Source organism: Triplophysa rosa, linkage group LG21, assembly GCF_024868665.1.
Source record: "Triplophysa rosa linkage group LG21, Trosa_1v2, whole genome shotgun sequence".
NCBI classification, from domain to species: domain Eukaryota; kingdom Metazoa; phylum Chordata; class Actinopteri; order Cypriniformes; family Nemacheilidae; genus Triplophysa; species Triplophysa rosa.
The window spans coordinates 15143100-15152010 of NC_079910.1; the positions used below are offsets into that span (position 1 = coordinate 15143100).

General features: G+C 35.2%; 1 protein-coding gene across 1 annotated transcript; it reads left to right on the forward strand.

Moving 5' to 3' along the window:
• Positions 1-817: 817 nt before the first annotated feature.
• On the forward strand, positions 818-8336 carry zgc:171775 (STKc_p38 domain-containing protein). Its single transcript, XM_057363112.1, has 12 exons — positions 818-1083; positions 1811-1940; positions 3046-3104; positions 3833-3944; positions 4144-4173; positions 4972-5019; positions 5181-5295; positions 5460-5531; positions 5615-5694; positions 5772-5850; positions 6481-6654; positions 7211-8336. The coding sequence occupies exons 1-12, from the start codon at positions 965-967 to the stop codon at positions 7270-7272; spliced, it is 1080 nt and encodes a 359-aa protein (XP_057219095.1). The 5' UTR covers positions 818-964; the 3' UTR covers positions 7273-8336.
• Positions 8337-8911: the final 575 nt, after the last annotated feature.

Here is an 8911-nt window from a genome sequence, read left to right on the forward strand (position 1 = left end):
TTGTCATATCCAGACTTTCTTTTTTATTACCCTTTAAATTCTGAGTGCTGTGGAGTTGGAATGAGATGAAGGTGAGTAAATTGTGACATATTTTTTTATTTTGGGACATAAAATGAGTATTATTTTACATCAGGACAGGTTGGCATGTTTTATAAAATGTATTATTTACTATTTTAGTGTGTTACCTTATTAGTGATTCATGAAGTTTGTGTATAAAACTTTAAGTCCTCTGTGTAGGCTATAATACATATCCTTTTAATGCTTTATTTGTTTATGTATATGCTTATGACAGTGCTCGGCAACCTTCAAGAAGTTCAAACTATTTTGTTTTCCAATAATTAAAATATAAAATATTTGTGTTTCAAGAAGGTTGTGTATAATACATTAAGCCTTCTGTGTATAATGCACAATACTTTTAATGCTTTTTATGCTTACTGGTATAACACCTCAGCAACTTTTTAAAGAAGTTCAAAAATTTTGTTCCCCTAGAAGTCAAATTTACACATGCATATAAATGTATACATAACTTTTAAGTGTCCAGTATAAATGATTGTGTTAATAATAGCTGGTTTAGCCGGTCAGCTGTTTTAAACTCTTTATCAAAAAACAGTACGGAGATCTTTATTTACCTAGCCTACTTTATCCCCTTCATGCATAGAGGTCACTGTCTTCTCCTCAGAGCTGTATTTTCAAGTGAAAAACCGTCACATTTAGTTTATTTCTGGCTTTTAAATGTCATTGGTTACGTTGTCTAACGTTCTATAGTTATAGACATAATAGATTGTTTTTTTTGCCGTTTTTTATACTGGGCTGTTAGCGGACGCTGAATAAACTTCACTCACGTCACGTGACGGTAAAGGTACGTTGAGGTGGGCGTGTCCTCACGACTCTGTCTGCCGCTCACCTGGCCAGGGTCACTCTAAAGTGATTTTTACACAAGTGCACGAGCGAAACAAACGCATCTATGGCTTCACCTCTGAAAGCAGGCTTTCAAAGACTCGAAATCCAGAAAACTACATGGGATGTTCCGGACCGATACACGTCACTCAAGCCGGTGGGCTCTGGAGCCTATGGGACAGTATGGTGAGTGCGACTTACTTACTTATTCTATAACGTTAGGCCTATCATACTCTATAAAACTGCGAATGTGCGCAAATTTACAGTGTTCGCGTAAAAAAAATACTGTTCAACTGGGGTAGTTTAAATGTGCAGTAACCCCCCTGTATTACAATAGTAAATGCACTTTTAATGCATTTCTATTCTAATTATCGAATGCAGCACCACTGTTAGTCCAGTATGCTTATTTACCAGTTTTGTAATATACTGTAGCCGATTTGCTAGGCTATATGCATCTCTTATGGCCTTAAAACTGAGAGCCTTAGGAGGAATAAACAGATGTTGATTCACATACCTTAGGGGTGTGCAAGTTTCAGCAAGTTTACTGATAAGACAGAAATTCCTAAAAAAAAAAAACGATGAGCTTTCCTACTGTTACTTCTGCCTGTAATGAGCCATGCCTAATAGACTTTTGTTTGCTATTTCTGGCAAATGTTAATGTATCGGCTCATCTGTGCAAAAAAAGAAAGAAAAAGATAAGACTGTAGATTAATTTTGTTAGTGATTATTTTATTTCCTTTTATTAATTCTGTATAATGACTTTAGTGTTCAGTTCACTATGTATAAGTATCAAATTGTTAAACAATAAAAACGGCATAGTTCTAAAAAGTCCATTATTGTTATCCTTAGACTTTCATGGTCCAAATATGCGTATGCATAATATACATGAAGATCATTGATATCTTATATGCAGTTCTGCAATAGACCAGAAGACTAAAGAAAAGGTGGCCATTAAGAAACTATACAGACCATTCCAGTCTCTGATTCACGCTAAACGTGCCTATAGAGAACTCAGACTGCTGCGGCACATCCAACATGACAATGTAAGTCTCACCTTCCCAAGAAAAAACACATTAAAGACTGTACATGAATATTCTTTGTTTCTGTATTGTTTACCTTGTTATCACCTGCTATTGTATTCATGACAGCCCCTTATTTATGGTCCTTCTTCAACAAATTACACCAAAGCATTAGCATCTCTTTTGTATGCTGCTTTATGTTAAAGCATCATAATCCTTCTGTCAATTGAAAGAGATTTGATACCAATGGTAAAAGCTTTTTTCTCCTCAAACCAGTTTTTATGCTTAGTAAACAATGTGCCTGACCTCAGACTGCTGTGTGTTTAATATAGACTTAGATTAAAGGGATAGTTCACCCAAAAATAAAAATTCTTCTCACCATCAAGTTGTTCCAAATCTGTATAAATTTCTTTGTTCTGATGAACACAGAGAAAGATATTTGGAAGAACGCTTATAACCCAACAGTTCTTGGACCCCGTTGACTACCATAGTAGGAAAAATTGTTGAACACAAAAGAAGATATTTTGAAGAATGTAGGAAAGCAAACAGTTCTGCAGCCACTTTTGACCACCATTGGAATTTTTCCTATGGTAGTCAATGGGGTCCAAGAACTGTTTGGTTACAAGCATTCTTCCAAATATGTTTTTCTGTGTTCAACCAAACAAAGACATTTATACAGGTTTGGAACAACTAGAGAGTGAGTAATTCATGACAGAATTTTCGTTTTTGGGTGAACTGTCTCTTTAAGTAACAAGAGGATCAAGAACCAGAATCATTTATGCAATATAATTTATCTTTTCAAAGCCCTAACCAGTTCAGTCATAAAAATGTTTCACTATTTCATAAAATCATGTCATTTATAAGTTACAACAGAGGGTGAAACGTTGTACTTTTAAAGAAGTAGTTCATCAAAAAAATGAAACTTCTGTCATTGCTCACTGTGTTCAGCAGAAACAAATATACAGGTACATGCAAGACATGAGGGTGAGAAAATAATAGCAGAATTTTCAAATGTGGGTGAACTATCCCTTTAAACTTATATCACAGCATTCTCTCTAATTATTTGTAAATTTTCAAAAATTTCCACGAACATTCCTGGATGCATTTATATGTCTTCTTTATTCTGTAGGTGATCTGCCTTCTCAATGTCTTCACCCCTGATTCCTCGCTGGAGAAATTTGACACTTTGTGAGTGTCAATATGAACAGAATGCATTCCTGTGCAGAAACGAAGCACGTCATGACAGGCGGAGAGCTGCAGCAATGAAAGCATGCATATGTATAGATTTAGCATTTGAGAATGATTTCAATCTTTGACGTGGTCTTACTCAATATTAAACATATCGAGAATATATTTTCACAGAATGTTCTTTAGGTTGATTTTATGTAGGGAAAAAAAGACTTTAGCTAGGTCATTTAGCTTCAGATGACTGGATTCATCTTACATCAGAGTAAATAAATCTACAAGGGCTGTCAAACGATTAATTTCACCCAGAATAAAAGTTTGTGTTTACATAATATATGTCTGTGTAGCCTACTGTGCAAATTAATTTTGTATTTATACACACGCACACACGCACGCACGCACGCACGCACACACACACACACACACACACACACATTATTTGCATGTATTTATTTATATTTATCAATAATTTAAATAACATATAAATGTTTATTAATTTTATTATATTATATTTATTTGAATATATTATGTTATGTTTATTATATTTTTCTTAAATGTGTACATCTATGTGTTTATAAATACAAAATTAATATGCACAGTAGGCTACACAGACATACAGTATATTATGTAAACACAAACTTTTATTCTGGATGCGATTAATCATTTGACAGCCCTAAAATCTACACAGTCAAGTTTAGGACTAACCCCCAATTTGTAATGTTTGTACACAGCTATATGGTGATGCCATTCGTAGCTCGGGATCTTGGTCATATCATGAGGAGGAAACAGTTAACCAGTAAAGTCATCACATACCTGTTCTATCAGATTCTCAGAGGACTCAAGGTCTGTTGTCTTGTTCCTCAAAGCTCTTAATTCCTCTCCGATACTAATGATACAAAGTTGGGTTTTGTTCATTCAAACACACATTGTAATGTACTTATCTGAAGAGAAGAGCATTTCTGACAACCTGTGACGATCAAACCGAAGCTAACGTTGAAGATAATGAATGAATATATTAAACAACTGAAACTTTTCTTCTCAGTATATCCATTCAGCTGGGATCATTCATCGGGTGAGTAAGTCTTAAATTAACCGCTACTGTAAATGTACCGAACTAGGGCTGTCAAACGATTAATCGCGATTAATCGCATCCAGAATAAAAGTTTGAGTTTACATCATATATATCTGTGTACAGTGCATATTAATTTTGTATTTATATACACAAAACATACACATACCTGTCTATATATTTAGGAAATATTTAAATATATTAATTTATATTTACCAATAATTTAAATTCTAAATAAACGCTTATTAATTGTTATATTTTATATTTTTCTAAAATGAATGCATTTATGTGTATGTGTTCATAAATACAAAATTAATTAGCACAGTATACCGACATAAATTACGTAAACACAAACTTTTATTCTGGGTGCGATTAATCACGATTAATCGTTTGACAGCCCTATACCGAACATTTTAAGATGTTTGTATTAGCCATAACCAGATACGTGCTGGTATTCAAAAATACGATATATTATGATAAAAAAGTATTGCACTATTATTGCTTCATAAACGCACAATAATACGGTAAATTATTAAAAGTACTGTTACGTCCCCGCCAGTCTAGGGTTGTCTTTTATCTGAATTGTTTAAACCGGTTAAATGAACCCAGAAAGCCCATTTTATATTTGACCCAATATTTTATATTTAAAGATTTATTTTCTTTAAGTTGTTACACTCAACATGTTTTTGTAACAAAATGCGATAACATGATAAGTTCAGTAAGTATCATAATTAGTAGCAAATTCTATCATCTTTTTTTTCTAAAACGGAAATTAAAGAAACCTCTGATGTCTTGTTTCAGGATCTTAAGCCTAGTAACCTTGCTGTGGATGAAAACTGTGAATTGAAGGTAAACGCAATGTTTAGATATACAACAAACAAACATAATAAATAATCAGATTATTTCGCTGTCTCTGTTTTCTATTGAGCTTTTCATCCGTCCTTCATCATTCCTACAGTGCTAAAAGTAAGGGTGTGAAAATGTGACGTGTTTTCACACACTTTCCTTAGATCCTGGACTTTGGACTGGCAAGACACACGGAAACAGAGATGACAGGTTACGTGGTGACACGCTGGTACAGAGCCCCCGAGGTCATCCTCAACTGGATGCATTACACTCAGACAGGTGACCTCTGACCCCTTGACTCCGCCCTGCACATAGTGTTAAAGAATTTAAAGTCACCCCTAGGGTTGTATATTTTCTGGGCATTTGTCACAGTCTGGTGTATCTCGCTGTAATTGATGTTAGGCTTGTATTGTAACTGTGTAGCTGTTGTTTTGTTTGTTTAGTTGATGTTTGGTCTGCTGGCTGTATCCTGGCTGAGATGATAACCGGAGGGGTGCTTTTCCCCGGCAATGACAGTATCCTTTATTTTCACTTGCTTATCAAACACATCTATAAAAGAGTGTGTTGTTCGTACATCTTCGCTTAACACTTTGTTAAGGTATGGATCAGCTCAAGAAGATCCTCAGCCTCACAGGGACACCGAGCTCAACGCTTGTTCAGAAAATGCAAAGCAAAGATGTAGGAAAATACAATCAATTATTCAAATTATGTTTACTTGTTGAATTATGTGTCATATGATGATTTGGTGTTTGTAGGCCCAGTCATACATCCGGTCACTCCCAGTCCAGAGGAAAAAAGCCTTCAAAGACGTCTTTCCAGCTATGGATCCTGATGGTATGTATTTTAAATCACCAAGAGAAATGATTTACCACCAATTATTTACCCTTTACCAATGCCATATTTCAAACTCTGGTGCAATTGATTGCATTTTTATTACGAAATGTCGCCCCCTGGTGGTTGGCCTGTAGTTAAAGGGATACTCCACCCAAAAAGGAAAATTCTGTCATCATTTACTCACCCTCTTGTTGTTTCAAACCTGTGTTCTGATGAACACAAAGAAAGTTATTTGGAAAAATGTTAGCAACTGACATTTCTGGGACATCATTGACTACCATAGTAGGACAAATTATTGTATCATTTTTTTTGTTGAACACAAAATGAGATATTTTAAAGAATGTTGGGAAGCAAACAGTTCTGGGGCACCTTTGACTACCATTGTATTTCTTCCTACTATGGTAGTCAATGATGTCCCAGAATTGTCAGTTGCTAACATTTTTCCAAATGTCTTTCAACAGAACAAAGAAATACGTACAGGTTTGGAACAACTTGAGGGTGAGTAAATGATGACAGAATTTTCATTTTTGGGTGGAGTAGCCGTTTAAAAGATACAATCTGTGCTGTGCTTCACAGCTTCTTGCCAAGAAGTTTAGATCTTACAATTGCTTTTCACCTTTTCATTTGCAGCCCTTGATCTGTTTGAGGACATGCTGGTTTTGGACCCGGAGGTCAGACTTACAGCAAAAGATGCCCTGTCACACCGGTATCTGTCTGAGTTCCATGACCCGGAAAATGAGCCCATCTCACCACCATACGACGATTCTTTTGAGAGTCTAGAACTGGCCGTCAGCGAATGGAAGAGTGAGACCAACAAAATGCACACATATAAGGCCTATCTATATGCTAGTGTACTTGTAGCTTGTAACTTTGACAAAATTCTATTTCATTCTGATTGTATATACATTTGAAGTTTACAGACATTCCCTGTGTCCAAAATCGCATACCCCCCTCTAGCACGTCAGTTTAGAATATTAGTTGGCAAAATGTGTAGCATCTCTAAATAAGTTTGTGAAATGCTTAGCATGTGCAAATAACTATGTTAGAAATACTCAGATAGTCTTCTTGATTCTGCAAATATTTTTAGCATGCGTCAGATGGACTCTTTTCTATCCCATGGGGCCACAAAAGCTGAGAAGACCGAAAGTAAAAAATACAAAAATGTAGGGATTCTCTTCTGGTAAAAGCACATCAATGACTCAGTTGATGACTCATTTTGTACTGAAAGGATTATTGTCCAATCAAATGCTGTTTAGAAAGAGAAACGTCCAAGAATCTTTAAGCTGTATTAAACCATTCTGTTTAATGTCCCTTCTGTCCAAATTTGACCAAAGCTTTTGTGGCTTATTTTGTCCCACAGGTCTTATCCATATGGAGATTATGACATTCGACCCAGACAACCCCAGAGTGACTGCAACATAATATTTCATCATATCTGAAGAGCAAACAACACTCCAAAGAATGACAGACACTGTTTATTGCTTTATTTTCTAGACAAACGCTGTAAGCTATAGCTGGGCAATTCCGTGAAAATGTCAACCTTACCACGAAAAAATTAAGTTTTTACCAGTGGTTTTTACTATGGTAACAGTAGAGATTTTAACATTTGGTGGTTCAAATACCCATGTGAGATCTCTCTTCAAATTTGTAAAACATTTGTTTTATTTTTAGTGCATGATTTTTCATAGTCAGGTAAGTGCCATTTTCAGGATTGTCACATCCATAACGCTACATATTCCTCATAAATGGACACATGAAAATGAATATAAAGTAACTATTTTATGTTCTATAAAGAGGTATCCCTTCTCCATTCATTGGGTATTATTGCATCAGGATTGTGCATTTTATTTTATAGAAATCCTACAAAGTTTATCGTCTCCCAAAAACTGCGTCCTTTTTTTGTCACATCCATAACGCATGTTTATTTCCCTTTTTTAAAATATACATTTTTTTCATAGAGTGACACTTTTTGATGTTTAGACTCTATCAACAAGGGTTCAGTAAAATATAAACAGATGGTTCAATATAATCGCAACAAATTCATTCTCTGAGCATTTTTATGTCACGTCCATAACGCAAAATGTCACGTCCATAACGCTGGAATTGCCCAGCTGTCTATAAAACCAGAGCCGTAACAACCGTTAAGAATACTGCTTGATTGTTTTTCGATGGGTGATTCTTAAACTATTACATTTCATGTGCACTCAAAAGGAAACTGTCTTTAAAACCCAGTGGTTATTTACATGTATTCATTTAGCAGATGCTTTTGTACAAAGTTGCTTGCAAATGAGAGAACGTTCATCAATGTCTTAAAAGCCAACCATAAATATAGTACAAAAAACTAGGGAGATGTTTTTTAGAAATAAGTTAAATGATGGAAAGATAAGGGCTTCGATTTTTTCCCTTTTTTGTAGATGTATCAATTTTAAACCTTTAAAGCATTTTAGGACAATGGTATACTCTAATAAAATAAATGTTATTTTTGTGTGTGCATATGTCTTGGATTTTTTTTTTAATCCATTAGGGGGCAGCGTTGTTCTTAGCAGAGCCATTGAGAGAGAGAGTTGCGTCAACTCCGTTGACTCCAATGGAACATTTTTTTTTCACAGCAATGGCGGTTCATGGAGCCTCTCAATAGTTCCCGGAAGTTGCTAGTAACGCATGGAGCTGCGACTAAACAGACCACTTGTGACGAACTTATAACTAATAGAAGACGTAAGTCATTTAATGAATAAAAAATGAAAGAAAGCATTTAAAGAGAAAACATAACTTCCTGGAACTATCTGAAGGCTCCATGAATCACGTGACACACGAAAAATTTGAACTTCCGGTGTCGCCACTCTCAACGGCTCAAAGGAAAATTATCCTATCGTGTTAAACATGAAAAATATGTTTTAGATATTTTATAGTATTTAATTTGGGATCCGTTGACTAACAATGTACCCATAAAATCTACACACTATAAGGTATTTTGTATTGTTATGTCTCATCTGACCTGCTCAAAAGGTCTTTCCTCTGATAAATCAATCAACAGCTCTCAACATAAAGCGGCTATCAGTTT

Bases quoted from the DNA above. Each gene is read 5' to 3' on its own strand.
- zgc:171775 (XM_057363112.1), top strand. From the start codon at position 965: ATGGCTTCACCTCTGAAAGCAGGCTTTCAAAGACTCGAAATCCAGAAA. The intron at 5,020-5,180 runs GTAAACGCAATG...CACTTTCCTTAG, and splicing joins ATGAAAACTGTGAATTGAAG to ATCCTGGACTTTGGACTGGC. The intron at 5,296-5,459 runs GTGACCTCTGAC...TTGTTTGTTTAG, and splicing joins GATGCATTACACTCAGACAG to TTGATGTTTGGTCTGCTGGC.